Below are 19,815 nucleotides of genomic sequence, written 5' to 3'. Positions count from 1 at the left end.
GGAAACTTAGGAGAGACTCAGTGAGGGAATGGACTGGAGTCTCTGGAGGAACACGTTCCCAGAAATCAGCCAGGGAACCACCGAAAGCCCAAGCCTTTATTCCGGCTGGGCTGGTGGGACCCCGTTCCGGAGTGTGCCTACGAATAGAGGGAGTTTATGCAAAAGCCATCCTCGACACAGGATCGCAGGTTACCTTATTGTACCGGTCGTTCTACAACAAATATCTCAAGCACTTGCCAGTAACCCCATTTGAAGCACTGGAGATTTGGGGTGTAAGTGAGGGTGATTATCCATACGATGGGTACCTGTCAGTGAGATTGGAGTTCTTGGAGGGCGATGTGGGAGTGTCTGAAGCTATTGAGACGTTGGTGTTGGTTTGTCCGGACCCGGTGGAAACCGGTGGCACTGCCCTTCTGGTGGGGACTAACTCCCCTCTTGTGCGACGGCTCCTGGGAGCCTGTAAGGAGAAGGCGGGGGAGAACTTTCTGGAGACCCTCTCAGTACACCCAGTGTTTCGAGCGGTGTTCGAAGAAGTGGGTGACCTTCAAGGGCTGGATCCTGAGTGCAAACGAGGGACGGTGTGGTGTATGCAGGCGAGGCCAGGGGAGGTGGCACTAGTGATGAGGACCCCCAGATTCCCCGGAGTGTCAGTGGGCGAAGCCCTGTTAGTAGACGCCCTGGACGATCTGGAGGGGGGAGACACGATTTCAGGCGGGGGTGCTAGTGAGGCCTGAAGTGCAGTGAACTGTGGTTTTGCGGACTTTTGGGGGGTTAGAGAGAAGATTGCGAGGAAGGTGGACGGTGCTGGAGGTGCTCTGGTCGATCACCAAGGGTGGTCCCAGGCGCGCAGGTCGTGGAGGTCGGAGAAGATCAAATAGTGGATGGAAGACTACGATGGTTGAGCTCCAACGACTGTGCACTAATTGACTGAACCCTGATAAGTTCTGGCACCTTTTCTTTCATATATATTGTATCGCTATTAATCACTTAGTTCTAGTAAGATTTATAAAGTGTATTCTGTAAACATACATGGTGTGCGGTTTGATTTTGTGTGCGAGTTGTATTAGTGTGCATTTCACAGCATCCACATATACGGGAGGCGCGGTTTGGCGGGTGGACGAATTTTCCCCTAGACATACACCAGCCAATTGCGTGAGCGTTACACTAATGACCCTCTGAATAGCTTAATAAGCTATTCTTACATTAAGAATAAGTGTAGAATTTTGAAACAGTAAATATAAAGCTGGGTGGACTGTTTTTCTATCACATGCAGCCATGATCAAATTGCTCTGACTCCATTTATCCTTGCAAAGTGCTGTTAGTGAGAATCAGCCTGCACAAATGTCCTTGACAAAAATGGAATCCTTAGAATGTCTAGTACCTCCACTATTAACATACTGGAGTGGGCTGGTCAAAATTGACTGGAGATCAGTTTGAACAGGCTTGTAAATAAAGTGGGTACAAGTGGAAGCCAAAGGCTGGATATCTCGATGCAAATAACTTGATGCCTAATTCACCAGGGTCCTCATAGGTTTGCCCTCACCTACCTGACACAGGTCATGAGAGTAATGGAATGCTCTGTTCTTGACCAGATGAATATAATTCCAGCAACTCATAAGGTCCAACTCCATCAAAAACAAAGCAACGTGTGTGGCTTGGATTTCCAGTATCTCTTGTTTTTGCAAGAACAAAGCAGATAATTTGACTTATAATCCACCCGCCATCATAAACATGAACTCTTTCCACTACCAGTCCATCATCGATGAAATGAATTAAAACAGTTTTTAACCTTATTTTCTCCAAAAGTATATAATTGGCTTTGAGACTTGAGACATGAAAGATATTATGTATATTATGTTTCACATTCCCCTCACTATTCTTTACTTTTTACTCATTCTTTTTCCTTTAGCACTCAATAGAAACATTTAATTATGCAAAAATAATGTTGAGGTACGTATGTCAAATGGTTAACATGTTTTTCAGGCTCAGTCTTCATATGTGGCAAATTCTGGAAATCTTGCAATCTTGCCTGAGACTGCAACCTCTGAACAATCAGATGGAGGTAAGTTGATGGTGGTGGGATGAAAGTTTATAATCTGGCACTACTCATTATAATTTTGGGTGTTTATAAGACTTAAGTCTTATGCCATGTAATGGCATAATTTGCGTTAACTATTGTACTCCCTTGCATTGCTCCTCATGCTGCGTCATAGCCTTAGATTTCAGTTACGAAAAGTGAAATTAGTTAAGGACTTGTGGAAGTTCAAATTTTCTTCGGGGGGGGGGGAATATTCTACTTTCTTTCTAAGTAACTGTTTTTGTTTGTTTATGGAAGGGTTCTGAATTTCTACCATTATGGCCTGGCATGAATTGATTAAATCATGTCATGACTACTTAATGCCACTGTTAATATTGCTGTTTCATTCATCTTTTGTACATTTTTATGTTTTGACAAATTTGGCTGTGTGGCTTTGATTTCTCCCAACTCCAACCAATGTGTTGTTTATGATTATTGTAAATGTTGATGACCTCAGGAAGAAATCCTTGCCAAAGTTCTCTAATCACATTCTGCAGATTTGATCATCTTGATCAAATTCTATCTCATTGGCATGTTTTTACCAGGCCAATGAGATGTAAATACATTTGCACAAAATTGTGGAAATTAGAGTTCCAGAAAGATTGGTGCTGGGACAACCTTTGTTTGCTTTATGAATCTAATTAAATGGATTGGGTAGAGAAGGTGTCTCTGCTAAGGCTAAAACATAAGTAAGTTAAGCATTAGGAATGATTTGTAGATTAATAGATTTGAAGATTTGGTATTAAAGCTTATTGTCATAGTTATGCATACGTGGAGTATAAATTAGTTAATTGTATCAGCAAATGTTGAATCTGGAGATCAGAGCAGAATTAGGTCACTTGGCCCATTGACTGTAATCTGCTATTCCAATCATTGCTGATTTATTATCCCTCTCAACTCCATTCTGCCTTCTCCCTGTAACATTTAACACTGCTCGAAATATACTTAATGACTTGGCCTCCACAGATGTCCGTGGCAATGAATTCACAGATTCTCCATCTTCTGGCTAACAAAATTCCTTCTCATCTATGTTTTAAATGGATATCCCTCTATTCAAAGGGTTCCCAACCTTTTTTATGCCATGGATGTCTACCACTAACTAAGGGGTTTGTGGACCCCGGGTTGGGAACCCGTGTTCTATTTTGATGCTCTGCCCTCTTGTCTTAGACTCACCCACTGTAGGGAATATCCACCGTCTAGGTCTTTAACTATTCGATAATTAGGTTTCAATGTAATCCCTGCTCATTCTTATAAATTCCAGCGACTATGGGCCCACAGCCACCAAACACTCAGTTAACCCTTTCAATCCTGGAACCTTCTTGGGAACTTCCTCTGGACCTTCTTCAATTCCAGCACAAATTTTAGATAAGGGGTCCAAAACTGCTTCCTATACTCCAAGTGCAGGCTGACCAATGGCTTGTATATCTAAGCTCTTATATTCCAGTCCTCTTGAAATGAATGAGCTCCTTTTATTTCCACTCTTCGCTTCCTGTCAGTCAGTAAATCTTCTATCCAAGCTTTCCTGTAATACCATGGTTTTTTATCTCATTAAGCAGCGTATGTGCAGCATCTTGTCAACATCTTTTGGTTTGGATGCCCTTCATCCAGTTTGATTTCTTTTACATCATTGCAGTTTCAGTTTAGTCAGTTTAGTTCATTCAAGTCATTTATGTCCTTGATCATTAACATTCTGTTTGTTATTTGTTTAGTCACGCACTGGGCTATATTACGCCTACAAAATAATCAACTTTTTATTTGAAAAGTGGTTTATTACTTGTTACTTCCTTTAATAAAATCCAAACATTTCTCTAACATTAATCATAGTCAGCATGGTTTCCTCAAGGGAAAATCTTGCCTGACAAATCAGGTGGAAGTCTGAGCAAGTAACAACCAGGATAGACAAAGGAGAATTGGTTGACGTTGTGAACTTGGGATTTTCAGAAAGCCTTTGACAAAGTGCCACACATGAGGCTGCTTAACACACTACAAGCCCATGGTTACAGGAATGATTCTTGCATGGATAAAGCTGTGGCTGATTGGCAGGGGGCAAAGAGTGTGAATAAAGGGAGCCTTTTCAGGCTGGCTGCAGGTGACTAGTGGTGTTCCACAGGGGTCTGTGTTGGGACTGATTCTTTTTGCATGACATCTCAATTGATGGCTTTGTTGCGAATTTTGCAGACGATAGAAAGATAGGTGGAGGGAATAGTTTTCAGGATGTAGAGAGGCTACAGAAGGTCTTGGATTAGGAGAATGGGCAAAGAAGTGGCGGATGGAATACAGTGTCGGGAATTGTATGGTCTTGCACTTTGGTAGAAGAAATGAAAGAGTTGACAATTCTGTAAATGGAGAGAAAATACAAAAAAAAACCACAGGGCAAAGGGACTTGGGAGTTCTTGTGCAGGATTCCCTAAAGATTAATTTGCAGATTGAGTCTATGGTCAGGAAGGCAAATGTGATGTTAACATTGATTTCAAGAGGATTAGAATAAGAAAGCAAAGATTTAACTCTGAAACTTTATAAAGCACTGGTGAGGCATCACTTGGGGAGTATTGTGTGCAGTTTTGGGCCCCTTATCTGAGAAAGGATGTGCTGAAACAGGAGAGGGCCCAAAGGAGGTTCACAAAAATGATTCCAAAATTGAATGTTATATGAAAAGCATCTGATGGCTCTGGGCCTGTATTTGCTAGAATTCAAAAGAATGAGGGGTGGCCTATCAAATGGTGAAAGATCACAATAGAGAGGATGTAGAGAGGTGGAAGAGTCTGAAACCAGAGGACACAGCCTCAGAATAAAGGGGCATCCTTTTAGAATGGAGATGAGGAGGAGTCTCTTTAGCCAGAGAGTGGTGAATCTGTGGAATTCTTTGCCACAGGCAGGTATGGAGGCCACGTCTGTATGTATATTTAAGGCAGAGGTTGATAGATTCTTGATTGGTCAGCATATGAAGGGATACAGGGAAAAGGCAGGAGATTGGGGCTTAGAGGAAAATTGGATCAGCCATAATGAAATGGCAGAGCAGACTTAATGGGTCAAATGGCTTCTCTATCTTATGGTCTTATTTAAGTTTTTTGAAAATTAATATTTCTAAATCTAAAATTTGTTCTTTTCTATTGACACACTAACGCAGAAGATAAAGTAAAAATTATATAAAAATGTAGGGTGTTTAAGGCTTTTGCACAGTACTGTACATTTGAATAAATTTTTGGTTAGCTTATTTTCATATTTCATCTTTTCTCTCCTTACGGTTTTTTTGTTGCATTCTGATAGTTTTTAAATCCCCTAGCTTCCCATTAATTTTTGCTATATTATGTTCCTTGTTATTGACTTCTGTGCTGTCTTTGATTAACCTTATCTGTCACTGTTGTCTCATCCTCCCTTTGGAATACTTCTTTATCTTTGGGATGTATCTATCCTGTAGATAGATTTCTGAATTGCCCCCAGAAAATCCAGCCATTGCTGTTCTGTCATCCCTGCTAGTGTCCTCTTCCAATTAACCTTGCCTGCTCCTCTCGAATGCCTCTGTAGTTCTCTTTACTCCACTGTAATACTGATACATCTGACTTTATTTTCTCCCTCTCAAACTGCAGGGTGAATTTATTATACTATGATCATTTTCTCCTGAGGGTTCCTTTACCTTAATCTCCTACTGCTCTGTCTGACTTTATTATTTCCTGCTGAGCCTCAGAGCTGGCCCCAGTGCCGCTGGATTGGCGGCGGCTGCTGCTGCTGAGATGTGGGTCTTCAGGCTCCTGTACTATTTGCCTAATGGCAGCATGGAGATGAAGAGATGGCCCAGATGCTGCCTTTCTATAACATCGCCTCTCATAGATGTCCTCTATGGTGGGGACTGGCCTTGTCCATCACTCTGTTGCTTCTTGTTCCTGTGCGCTGGAGCTTCCACAACAAACCAAGAATAACCATTCAGAATGCCAGTTCATCCATCTTCAATGGCATGCTGAATATCCTTACTCTTCTGAGTAGAGATGGTATCATGCCTTTCTCATGGTTGCATCTATGTGCTGGGTCCAGGATAGGTCTTTGGAGATATTGACACCTAGCTACTCGAAGCTGGTGCACTTTCTAAGAGCACTGGTGCGAGTTCAGCTGACTTCCCTTTCAATCAGTTTCTTAGTTTTGCTAATATTGAGTGTAAGGTTATTGTTACAACAGCACTCAACCATCTGATCTGTCGTCCTCCTTGAATGCTCCCTTTTCTCAAAATTGTATTAAACTGTACTTAGACTGCTGTATGCATTGCTGGTTGCCAATTCTTTAAAATGAGGCAGGATCGTGGAACCAGTTTCTCTGGTACTTTGCTAATTTCTATCTTCAAATCTAATTTCTAAAACTGATTATCCACTCACTATTACATAACTATTTATGAACATTTGCTGTTTTATTTCTATTTTGATGCATGTCAAAGTAACTGTTTCAAAAAGTAATCCAGTGGGTGCACTTTTAGTTTGTAATACAAGTATTTTTTTAATCTTTTTAATAAATAATTTTACAGCCCTTTATCCCCGTTTGTATCCTGAATTGTCCCAATATATGGGGCTGAATCTGAATGATGAAGAGATACAGAGGAATATGAGTCTGGTTGCAGCTTCAGATGTAAGTGATGATGTATTTGTTGGTCTTTATATTGTAAATCTGAGAAATTGATTTCCAGTTTTATCTGCAATGTAAGGCAGCATTTAAATTTTAGCTAGAATGCTTGACCAGGTCGAAATCACCAGATCAATTATATTTTAAAATAAGATTGTAAATTTTTATATTTAAAAAATATGCTTTAATCTACACAGCAAACTGTTGCAAGGCCATCTGGTGTAAATTATGTGGTGGCACCAGTATCTGGAAATGATGTGGGTCTTCGGAGAGCTGAAGTGAAACAAGGTATTCGAGAATTAATTCTCTGCAAGGATCAGGATGGCAAGGTTGGCATTCGTCTGAAATCAATTGACAATGTAAGTACCACTCATATAATTTCAGTTATTAAGAGGTTTGCAATTTGAGTTTGTTCTGGTAAACAGTACTTTAGATTCTTTATACAGACTGACCCTGAGTTACGGCCATTTGGGTTGTGATGTTTATCCTTGCAGAATTCGCAAAAACTACCCAATAATTGAGGTATGGAATAAAATTCACTTTTATGAAAATTATGGGACAATAAATAAACAATGCAAAAGAAAGATTATGCTAAGTTTTATTGTTAACCACTTAGTACTGATTAGCGTTTAAATTCTGAAATTATTCATCAGCTAAAATAAGACTTTCCCAGACCAGTAAAATATTCTGTACGATACAAGTGAGAAAAATATTTTAGCTATATTTGGAATAGCATTTTGACTGTTTAGCATTCTAACCCTAAATTGAAAAGCAAAAAAAGCCACAGCTTCTCAGATGGTTTCTATTTCTAGTATTTCTGGTTTTGTTTTTTTATATATATATATATATATGCACACGCACACGCGCACACACCCCTCCCCCCCCCCCCCCCCCCCCATGTTTGCCTGGCCTACAATTCGTGCCCTTTATATGCCCAGCGAACTTCATGTGCTGTTCTGTAAACTGTTAATTTAGTTTCTATCAAGATGGCGACTTGATAGGAACTAAATTGTTAGCAAAGCCACAATAGAGGAGAGTTGAGGGTAGCTCCAGTAGAATCATCTGAGAACTTTTTTGGTGGGGGGGGGTGGATGATGGTGGTAGGCAATTATTCCTCATCTGTTAGTCTCATGAAGGTAGTGGTGGGTCACTTGAACCTGCTGCAGCTATTTTAGAGTAGGTACTGCCACAATATTGTTGGGAAGAGAGCTCCAGGATTTGGATCCAGTGACGATAAAGGAATGGTGATTTGTCTGAAAGTAAAGTTGTTCTGTGACTTGGAGGGAAGCATAGAGGTGGTAATGTTCCCATGGACCCTTTTGTTCATCTTGATAGTGCATGTTTAAGGGATGCTAAGAGCAGAGGAGCATCTCTGGATGATTCTTCAGTAGTGTAGGAAGTGTCTGGTGCTAATCAGTTGGGTTACTTGGTTGTAAATGGTGTAGAACTTGAGTTTTGTTGGAGCTACACTACAACTCCACTTACCCGGATGAAAGACTAGGGCTTTCTACGAATGAACCACTTGCAGGATACTTGTTCTCTGACTTGACCTTGAAGCTATCGTATTTATGTGGCCTGTTGGTGGTCAGAGGTGACCCTTCAGGATAGTATTGATAGAGGGCTTGCCAATGGAGTGTTATTGAATATAAAAGGTAGGTGGCAAATGTCCAACTGGAGGCAGCCATTTTCTGGAATTTTCATGGATATTGTTTGATGTAATAATTATGCCAGAATGTTGTCCAGTCCATTCTACATGTACTTAAGGATTATTTACTCAGGAGTTGTGCTTGGGATTGAACCCACACAGTCTCAGGTAGAATGTAAAAAATTTCATGATAGCATCCTTAATAAAGATCAATCAGGTACCTGGAGCTATAAGACTTAAACTGCTGGCTATCAATAAAACATATTTGCAGTGAAGTATCTAGCTGTGGAAATTATTCTTTTTAAAATTTATATTTTGTATTTTTTCTAAACTTTGTTCTGTTAGATTGAGGTGGTGAATTTGCTTTGAGATTTCCATAGACACTGCCTGGCCTACTGAATTCCTCCAGCACTTTGTGTGTTGTCCAGTCATCTTGTACCTTTGTGCCATGTATCAATACGTTGTTCTATCTAGGTAGCTCAATAGCCGCTGTCTAATTGTCATCCATGCTAAACAAATTTGTGTGTGGGCATCTTCTCTTCAAGATGAAAGGGATTTCTTGATTTGTTGAAATCCTTGCACCAGATTTGTAGCTTTGTACCTTACCACACTCTAATAAAGATTAATAGAAGTTGTGGTATAAATGCAAGTCTATGGCACTTTTTTGTCAAGAGGATTTAAGCGTTCTTCCATGTATAACTGATTTGTTCTTCCCCCTCGCAGGGTATCTTTGTTCAACTTGTACAGGCCAATTCTCCAGCTTCTCTGGCTGGCTTACGGTTTGGTGACCAGATTCTGCAGATAAATGGTGAGAATTGTGCAGGTTGGAGCAGTGACAAGAGTCATAAAGTGCTGAAACAAGCTTCTGATCAAAAGATTAGCCTCATTGTTCGTGACAGGTAAAAACTGGGCTTCCAATTTTAAAATTAAATGGGAAATGAAAGTTAGTGCTTAATGACAAATATTTACATTTTTCTGCTGGTCACATGCTGAGTGTAAGTGTGAATTTAGTTATCACACATTTGTACCCGAAATGTCAACTGTTTATTCATTTCCCTAAGATGCTGTCTGACCTACTCAGTTCCTCCAGCAGTTTGTGTGTGTTGCTTTGTTTATTTGGTGAAACCCAGCATGGTTCCCGGGGGTGTCCCTGTGCCATTTGTGAAAGGAGTCCGACAAACCTGGTTGATGGAATTGACCAAAATAATGAACTGAGTATGGATGTTGTTAATCCAGATGCAAAAGGTATTTGATAAAGTTGAAGCAGGGCAGTTTTAGAGTAGATTATTGATCTGCCAAGCAAATGAGTGATGGGAGAGAAAAGGCCCATTCAGGCTGATCAGATCTACCCTCAAACCCAGTGAGTAGTCTGATCCGCATAACCCTTGATTTCCCTGTTATCTGAAAATCTACCTTGGACATGAATAATCATAAATGAATCAGTATTAATTATTTGGAGTGGAGGCCAAGTTCCAAAATAAGCAATTTCTTATCCAAGATGTGAATATTAAATTCAGATTAGCTTGTCATTTACATGGAGGTGCAATGAAATTCCTTGATCACACGAAGTTCAAAATTAGGCCATTTGACCCATTGAGTCCATCATGGTTAATTTATTATCCTTCTCAATCCCATTCTCCTGCCTTCTCCCTTGACTAATCAAGAAGCTATCAACCTTTGCTTCAAAAATACCCAAAGATTTGGCCTCCTCAGCTGTCTTTGGCAATGAATTTCAGACTTACTACCCTCTGCCTAACGAAACTCCTCCTCATCTTTGTTCCAAATGGACATCCCTCTATTCTTAAGCTATGCTGTCTGGTTCTAGACTCCCCCTACTATAGAAAATGTCCTCCCCACATCAACTCTATCTAGGCCTTTCAATAGTTGATAGGTTTCAATGAGATTACCCTCATTTTTCTAAACTCCAGTGAGTACAAGCCCAGAGCCATCAAATGATCCTCCTGTTAATCCTGCCATTCCTGGAATCACTCCTGAACCTCCTCTGGATCCTCTTCAATGCCAACACATCTTTTCTTAGATAAGGGGTCCAAAGCTACCAATCCTTTATAAAGCCTCAGAATTTCATCCTTGCTGTTATATTCCATTCGCCTTCATCACCACTGACTCAATTTTATAATAACTACAGTGATAAGTACAAAACCACAGAATGGTGCAAAGATTGTAGTGCAAACTGGAGTATTGCAAAAAGAAATGCTGAAGTGACAATAATGGAATAACCAAACTATGTACAATTAAGAGTAGGGGGAACATGGCATCACAGTGTTAAGTGTTTGACCTCTGGTCCTAGACATCTCCATCAGAAGAAAGCATTTTTGCAGTTTAGATTGCCCTTATTTTCTTGTATTTTATAGTACATTCTGGTCCATTGTCTACACACCAAGACAAGGGCCTTCCTTATAGAAGGAATTTTAACCTATGAGGAATGAAAACTCTGCTTGAGTTCAAAGAATATTGTGAAATTGTCACTAAAACTTTGAGAATGCAGTATTTCCAAAAGATATGAAATTAAAGATCATTAATATGAAGAGCAATGAAAAGCAGTGAAGTAGATCATTGGAGTTGTAATGAAAACATGACTGATAATTGGCTTTGAGTAATGAACATAACAGTACTGTGCTGGAACAGGCTTCTTGACCCACAATATCTGTACCAACCATGATGCCGTTCCAAAGTAATCCCTTCTGGTCTGCCCAAGTTATATTCTTTATTCCTTGCCTGCTCTTGAACATGTGTAAATATCTCTCTGATGTTTCGCTACTTCCACAGGCAGCACATTCAAAGTACCTATCACTCTGCCTAAACAAGTAAAAAACGCCTTGCTCATTAAATCTTTTTTAAACCAATGTTCCTCTTATCTTAGTATCTGATATTTTCATTCTGGGGGAAATGTTCTATATAACCTATCAGTCAATGCCTTTCATAGTTTTGTATACATTCTATCAAGTATTCTGACAATTATGACATCTTAAAGATATTTGGACATGTGTAGAGGAACGTTAGACAGCTTGGTTGATGATATTGAGTTGGGTTGAAAGATTTGTTTTATGTGCTCATAGTTCTGTGACTCCAATCCGCCCTCCTATGTGTTGTCCAAACTATTTGATATATATCAAGCAAGAGATCTCAACTTCAATCCTTGCAGATCTTCAGTTAGAGTAGTATCCTCTGCCATTACCCATTATTTCATACGGCCAAGCCTATTTTAGAATCCAATGTAGTAGGACTCCATGTGCCTTAATCTGGAGCAGCCTAGCTTGTACACTTTACTAATGTTCATAAATATATTCACTGCCTTGCCCTCATCTTTATCACCACCTACAAAAAAAAACACACACAGGTCTGTAATGTTTGAAAGAAAAGCTGTTTATATTGTTCTTTTGATAAATGATTACATTTTAACTAATACTTGATTAGCTGTGGCAGCTATACAGCACTATTTGATTGCAAATATTTCTGATAATGGTGTCTGAAGCAAGGAAATACAACTTTGACAAATGTTCAAATATCTAAATGACTTAAGTAAAATTTATGAATTAGTGTTTGTTATTAATCTAACTTTTTGCACAGGCCTTTTGAACGTACAATCACTATGCACAAAGACAGCACAGGACATGTTGGCTTCATTTTCAAAAATGGAAAAATTACCTCAATTGTAAAGGACAGCTCAGCAGCCAGAAATGGACTCTTAACTGACCATAACATCTGTGAAGTTAATGGGCAGAATGTCATTGGGCTTAAGGTGAGATAAATGGTATTTCACTTGCTAAACTACAGAAAATATTCAAAATAATGTAGAATAACTGGAAATGAACAAATTACAGATATTGTCAAAACTTAGCAACTATGGAAAGTGTTAAGGTTCCAATTGTTTGTCTCAAGTCAAAGACTGTTTCTTTTGTTCCATTTTGCCTGAGCTGCTGAATATTTTCTGTACTTTGCTTTTACTTAATATCACCAGATAATCTTCTTGAATTTTGCAGACAAATTTATTCATTTTAATTCACTGTGCTTAAGCTTTGTTTAAATTCAGTGGCTCATGAATCTTGTGGTTTATTGATTGTGTATTCTCTTTACAGCTTGAATTGTTCAAATCCAATCCTCCATCACTTTTTCTTTGTCTCAGCTGTTTTACTACAAATCTTACTTCTGTAAACTTAGAGAAGATTGAATTGACTTTATTACTTACATCCTTTATATTCATGAGGAGTAAAAATCTTTGTCTCTGTCTAAATGTGCAATTTATAGTAACTTATAATAAATATGTACAATAGAATAGTCAATATAACAGAAGTACAGTTAAACTTTAAAATATTTACTTTAATTTCACTTCAGATTCACTTTAAAATATTTTTTTCCTAAAAGGACCCTACCTGAAAGCAAATTTGCTTCTCCCTCTCACTTGCTATCTCTCTCTCTACTCAAAACCAGTAGGTAACTTCAATTCTGCCACCTTTTGGGACCACCTGTCACTGGATAAAATTTGTGGTTAAATTATGATGCAAGTCTATCTAATCATCTTCACAAATCTGTTCAAAGCAACTGCTCATATCCCACAAACATTTCAAAACTTGAGCAGGGTATATAAATTCGAGAGATTCTGAAGATGTTCATGAGCAATAAGTTAAAACTGAAATTTCTGTCAGCATGTGTTTTTAAGGTACGATATTCTATTGATCTTTATTTTCATAATGTCTGAACAGGATCCACAAATCGCTGATATTCTGGCAACAGCAGGGAATGTAATAACCATTACCATAATGCCTTCATATATTCATGAACACATGATGAAAAGGTAAATGTTGATTTTTAACTAGCTTCAGAGAAACTTGGTCATGTGCTATTTTTATATTCATGCTACCTCAGCTAATTTTTGCACCATCTGTGTAATAGTTCAAGACTCTTGCAGCAGGCACAAGTGGATATGTGATTTAAAAATGTGTCTGTGCCACTATCATGTCCAAATGCATGAATTTTGACATAATAAATATGTGAAAGAATTTGCTTAATTAAACATGGTCAGCTGGTCAAATAGCATCTATGGAGACATTGAGTTATTATGCAGGATTGACTGAGGTATTAATTGAATTTCCTTTACAAATGTTGCTTGGCCTCTTTGTGGTTATTGTTTTAATTTTCCAAATTCTGGAGCAACCTATCGAATGATGGGTGGGAGTAGCATTAATGGTGCTGTTTGCTGCCATTGCAAGTAGCAGCTGAGCACCCCTATCAAGGAAAGTATGCCAGTAAAATAGCCACATGGTGCCTATTTAAAAAAATTATCAGTGGACTAACTCGTCCTCCAGGATGACTACATTCTAAAGAAAAGTACTGGTGGCTTAAACATTACTTCTAATGTTACCCAGTAACATAAGCAAGACCATTGTTTTGTTTATATAGCTGATTAATTGCTCAGTTAAACTAAAAGCTTCTGTATTACAAAGATTAAGAACAGGAAGGCAGATTACTATCTAAATGGAGTCAAGTTAGGAAAAGGGGAAGTACGAGATCTAGGTGTTACTGGACATCAGTCAATGAAAGCAAGCATGCAGGTACAGCAGGGCAGTGAAGAAAGCTAATGGCATGCTGGCCTTTATAACAAGAGGAATTGAGTATAGGAGTAAAGAGGTCCTTCTGCAGCTGTACAGGGCCCTGTTGAGACCCCACCTGGAGTATTGTGTGCAGTTTTGGTCTCCAAATTTGAGGGACATTCTTGCTATTGAGGGAGTGCAGCGCAGGTTCACAAGGTTAATTCCCGGAATGGCGGGACTGTCATATGTTGAAAGATTGGAGCGACTGGGCTTGTATACACTGGAATTTAGGATGAGAGGGGATCTGATTGAGACACATAAGATTATTAAGGGATTGGACACACTGGAAGCAGGAAGCATGTTCCCGCTGTTCAGCGAGTCCAGAACTAGAGGCCACAGTTTAAAAATAAGGGGTAGGCCATTTAGAACAGAGATGCGGAAAAACTTCTTCACCCAGAGAGTGGTGGATATGTGGAATGCTCTGCCCCAGAAGGCAGTGGAGGCCAAGTTTCTGGATGCATTCAAGAGAGAGTTAGATAGAGCTCTTATCGATAGCAGGGTCAAGGGATATGGGGAGAAGGCAGGAGTGGGGTACTGATTGTGTATGATCAGCCATGATCACAGTGAATGGCTAGAAGGGCCTACTCCTGCACCTACTGTCTATTGTATTTTGCATTCTAGATGCTGGGATTCTGGTAGAATGGAAGTTGCTTACAACTTGTAAAATACAGCAAGATAAATTGCACGATCAGCAAGGAGCAGTTATTGTCGATGTTTAGGTTATTATACAGGTCTATATAGCATCCTAATCTAACGACATCCTAAATGAGAGTTGGGAGCAAATGAGTCATTTTCAACTGACTATAAGGCATTTGTTGTATTGCACAGGGATCAGTGGGTCTCCATTGTCTTTAATGGTAACTTGGATAAAGGGATATACTGTATAGTCAAACCTGAAGCAAAGATAGAGTGTAAGGACACAGCTGGCAGAGGGATATTGAGTAAGGAATTGTCAACTCTAGTACAATGTGGTTATAATCTTAAGAATGAGAAAGTAGATTGTAAATTCCCCTCATTTAAATAATATCAAATTATCACTTTGCATTACAGAGTTAGTATTAGATTAGGAAAATTAATGGAATTAATTGCACGGGCATAGAGTATAATGGAAGTTTTGTTGTAACTCCACAGGACATGGGTGAAGAAATTTAGAATATTACAGTTTTGGTCCTTTATTTAAATTGAAGACAAGAATATTTGAGCAAGTTTAGTCTGTGTTTAGAGAATGAGAAGTGATCTAGACCTGCTGTGGGGCACAGTTTAAGGATCATTCATTGCAGAAGGAAGAGAGTAATCAAATGTATAAAGGCTCGCAAATGTTTAAGGCACAAAGGATTAAGAGAGCAGCAGAGAGTTGGAAAATGGTGTTGAAGCCAAGGTTGGATCAGGTATAAATAGATAGATAGATAGATACTTTATTCATCCCCATGGGGAAATTCAACTTTTTTCCAATGTCCCATACACTTGTTGTAGCAAAACTAATTACATACAATACTTAACTTAGTAAAAATATGATATGCATCTAAATCACTATCTCAAAAAGCATTAATAATAGCTTTTAAAAAGTTCTTAAGTCCTGGCGGTAGAATTGTAAAGCCTAATGGCATTGGGGAGTATTGACCTCTTCATCCTGTCTGAGGAGCATTGCATCGATAGTAACCTGTCGCTGAAACTGCTTCTCTGTCTCTGGATGGTGCTATGTAGAGGATGTTCAGAGTTATCCATAATTGACCGTAGCCTACTCAGCGCCCTTCGCTCAGCTACCGATGTTAAACTCTCCAGTACTTTGCCCACGACAGAGCCTGCCTTCCTTACCAGCTTATTAAGACGTGAGGCGTCCCTCTTCTTAATGCTTCCTCCCCAACACGCCACCACAAAGAAGAGGGCGCTCTCCACAACTGACCTATAGAACATCTTCAGCATCTCACTACAGACATTGAATGACGCCAACCTTCTTAGGAAGTACAGTCGACTCTGTGCCTTCCTGCACAAGGCATGATGAACATAAATAGGAGTAGGGCATTCAGCAAGATCAGGGCTGATCTTTTATCTTAGTACACTTAAGATTACTGGTTCAGGACTGCAGCAAGAATACACACAACCTTGCTTAACCCTATATAATTCTATACCTTCACAGTATGGTCTGGGTCAAATTTGACCCGGCCCAAGAATCCCTTCATAACAAGTGTCTATAGCAAATTTTGAACCACATATCTATTTAGAAAGTATAAATAGCCTATCTGACATTAATAAGTGGGTGATTAATCCTTAATGTTTCAAAGATCTAAAATCCATTTCAGTAGATACAGATCAAATTTGATCCAGAACAGCCTCAATGTACAAAAATTTGTAGCACCTGTACAAAAGTATAACATTTTTAAATATTTTCATTTTTGGGTCACTTTAGAAGTCATCAAATGATGGTTAAAAAATGGCATTTAGGGTGTTTTTACTGCTCCCAAATGTCAAAACGGGTCAAATTTGTCCCGAACAGTATGTAAGGATTATAAAAGTATAATTTTAATTTTAACCATTTAAAGTATAATTAATCACTTTAGCAGAGAGCAGGTATTGGTCTAAAATAACTTATTGCTTTGTTATTCCTAGGATGGCTTCAAGCATTGTCAAGTCTTTAATGGACCATGGTATTCCTGAGGTGTAAAGTCCAGGAACATCTGATGATTTATGTTGATGCAACTTTTTAGGCTTCTAGCTGACCATACTATAGTTAAAACAACAGCCCAGATTGTACCCAGTTCAGAAGATTAACTCTTGCAATCTAATTCTGTACCCAAAATAATATACAAATTCAGCTGTTTTATTTACTCTGCTGCCCGTTTACAAAGCATTGACACAGACTGCCTCTGATCATTCCTTTTATACACTTCATTGTTCCATATTCTTTTGATTTATATATGGTGTGGACTAGTAATTTGACAGTATTTAAACTCCAGTGAAATTATCAACCTTTGTTTCCTTATTCTAGTTAATTGATAGTTTTAGTTCTGTTCTTTCTTCGAGTATTAGCACATTTATGTAGTATGTAAAGAGAATTGCGATCATTGGAATTCATCTACTAAAATGATCAATGTAGTTTGATGTAGAAATAAAGTATCTTCAACATTTTTCATTAAGTGTCTTAGTTCTTTACAGGGGAAGATAAATTGACACCATAGCTTATGCTCTTAACTACAATATTTTAAAACAAAAGGAAAATGTTACAGAACTAAAGCACTGAAGTGTTTGGATACTTACAGTACATTCACAGATAAAAGGCAACTCAGAGCATCAGTTATCAACTAGGGATTAAAAAATCTTACCAGCCTATCCCCAGGTTTTGGTTCATAGTTTTGTAGATTTATTTTCCCCTTTACAAACCTTTTTCAATCATCCATCATAAACCTTCCACCAATGAGTCAAGTGTATCTCCAAAAACCTTGATATCTTGGAAATTCAGCAAGCATCAGGGAACTAGATAATTCAGTCACAATAAAACCACTGATGAAATGATAAACTTGTTTATCCAATCACAGACTAATTTAGTACACCCACCTTTCAAGTTTGTTGTTGCTCATCATACAACCCTAAAACAGCATTTTCCTAGTTGCTGCTTAATTACTGGTGAAATACAGTGAGGAGGGCCATACAACCCAAGGCAGTACCTCAGAACAAAGCACCATGAAGTAGTGAGTTACACAAAATGCTGGAGGAATTCAGGTCAGGCAGCATCTATGGAAAGGAATAAACAGTTGACGTTTCAGGCTTAGACCCTTCTGTGCTTACGAAATTACGGCAGATCCTTTACATGTAAGTACCTAGAATCATAATGGCCTTGTGTTGCTTGTCACCTCACCTCAGTGTAATGATGCCTCAGCTGCAGTTTTAATGACAACAATGGCCATCAAATGCTGTACAAGAATAGATTCCGAATTGCAAGTAGCATGGAAATAACTGACAACGAGCTTTACTCATCCTCACACCTCTATTTACTTAAAGCTTCAGCTGGTGCACATCCCAATGGAGGCATTTGGTTTATACATAAAAATGAAAACATAACAATTATTGTGTGATATGTGAAAAATACAGCGATGTTGAAATTCAATCATTCTCTATATACCGTTACATTATGAATACTTCACCATTTCCAATCCATTTTACAAATACTTATGCGTGTCCACAACAACCTTAAACAGAATAAATAACTACTCTTCAAAAATACCAGCCCCAAGTTGAAGTAAATGAGCAGAAATTTTACATTTCTAGTTGTCAAATATTTACATAAAGTTTTCCTAATTATATATTCACATTCCACCTTGTCCTGAGATTATCTTTCTAAATTAATCCTGGAAGACTATACAGAAATAATTTGGTGCTAATAAATCATAAGTGCTGGTTACATAAAAATCAATTTTAATGCACCATTTCAAATGGGTCAAGATTTGGAAAAAGTTGCTGGTATGGTTCCACAGATTAATAGGATCTAATATTTACCATTAATACATCTAAATTATTGCAATAAGGAAAATGTCCCTTTTCCCCAATGATATTGAAAATATATTTTTGTGATACCTTGCATTAAGTGATGCAGAAATTTAACTGGGATTTTACAATTAGAAGTTGGGACTGTCAAAAAAAGTCCTAGTACAGAGATTACTACTACAGACATAAATCTAGCAATCTGCAAGGGCTTCTCACTATAGTGCAAAATAGTTTAGAAAAGTTGAGGAACATATATTGATGTCTGCACTTAAATAGCTAATTTTAGTAAATTTGTGCCTTGTACAGAACAGAATCTAAAAGCCAGGTAAAAGTGAAGTCATTTTGAATGTACAATCTATATTAGCAGATAAATCAGTGTATTTACATGTAGTTACACATTTCAAAATTTACAACATTCCAATGTCATAACTGTCAGTTAACAAATTACTTTAATACCATTTGTAATCAATTTTGCCGCAATTACTTGTAAATGGCACATTTACATCAGCAACCCTCCACAACAATTTCTGAGACCTACTAGCAAAGTTTTTTTCATCCACGCTAAATGAAATTACTTTTCAATGCATTTAATCTTTGTCAGTAATTATTACAGATTCTTATGTCTTCAAGAATTTGATTTTAGCCTCTAAAGGCATCAAGGCACAATGTTGACTGTGAACACCTGACCATATTTCTATCAACAGAACTACTTAAGAATTCATCTGACTGTAAATGCTATGGTGTCTAAAGATCCATTTTCACAAATAGCCAATCTGCACTGATGTGAATGGATCCACATCAAAAATGAAACAAACCTCAGTTCATGATCAGAATTACAAGACATGAGCCTACCAAATCATGACTAGTCCTATCCCAATATAATTGATTAGATTCACATGCATTAATATTAATTGAAGTTCACAAACTTATGATAAATGCATATTACCAGATTGCAATGCCAAACAGCAACTAAAATTCAATAAATAGCTTTAAAATGTACAAATTTTAGTCAATTCCAAGTAAAATTACTGCTGAAACCATTCTTTCCGTGATGGGAAACATTCAAAAATATAGTTTCTGTGCTGCAACATGATATAGGATTTGGGGGAAAAAAATCAATGAAAGATCTTGCAAGGAAACAGTCTAATAGGTTATCTAAATGAACATTAGCATTTTCACAAGGATAGAGTTACTTAAAATGATTACTCATCCATACATTTGTGGATACAGTTGCAATATGTCAACCTGGTAGAAAAAAGGGCTAGATGCTAAAGTTTCAAGTATTTTTCTCCCAGAGAAAGGCACTTAGTATTTCAGTTTCCAGAAAATAATCTGTTTATCTTCTCCTCCTGTTATGATACTGCTGCATTGCTCATTCATCCATATACTTGAGACAGCAC

At 38.2% G+C, this 19,815-nt stretch overlaps 2 protein-coding genes across 3 annotated transcripts in view; one reads left to right on the top strand and one right to left on the bottom strand.

Annotated features, from left to right (window-relative positions):
* sdcbp (syndecan binding protein (syntenin)) overlaps positions 1-17,066 on the top strand; it is a 27,568-nt gene extending 10,502 nt beyond the window's left edge. Inside the window, exons 3-9 of the mRNA XM_073041920.1 lie at positions 1,984-2,062; positions 6,588-6,688; positions 6,880-7,041; positions 9,051-9,226; positions 11,916-12,087; positions 13,049-13,140; positions 16,544-17,066. Of these exons, the coding sequence (XP_072898021.1) occupies positions 1,984-2,062; positions 6,588-6,688; positions 6,880-7,041; positions 9,051-9,226; positions 11,916-12,087; positions 13,049-13,140; positions 16,544-16,598 (837 nt within the window). The 3' untranslated portion in view covers positions 16,599-17,066. The remainder of the gene's footprint in view (positions 1-1,983; positions 2,063-6,587; positions 6,689-6,879; positions 7,042-9,050; positions 9,227-11,915; positions 12,088-13,048; positions 13,141-16,543) is intronic.
* Positions 17,062-19,815, bottom strand: part of nsmaf (neutral sphingomyelinase (N-SMase) activation associated factor) — a 170,037-nt gene continuing 167,283 nt past the window's right edge. For both annotated transcript variants that reach the window (XM_073041906.1, XM_073041910.1), the window contains one exon: positions 17,062-19,815. In XM_073041906.1, coding sequence (XP_072898007.1) covers positions 19,721-19,815 — 95 coding nt within the window. In that variant the 3' untranslated portion in view covers positions 17,062-19,720.

This window comes from Hemitrygon akajei, chromosome 1 (assembly GCF_048418815.1).
Source record: "Hemitrygon akajei chromosome 1, sHemAka1.3, whole genome shotgun sequence".
In the NCBI taxonomy this organism is placed as follows: Eukaryota; Metazoa; Chordata; class Chondrichthyes; order Myliobatiformes; family Dasyatidae; genus Hemitrygon; species Hemitrygon akajei.
Note: the sequence above shows the minus strand (reverse complement) of the source record. Positions and strands in the feature narration are given on the sequence as shown.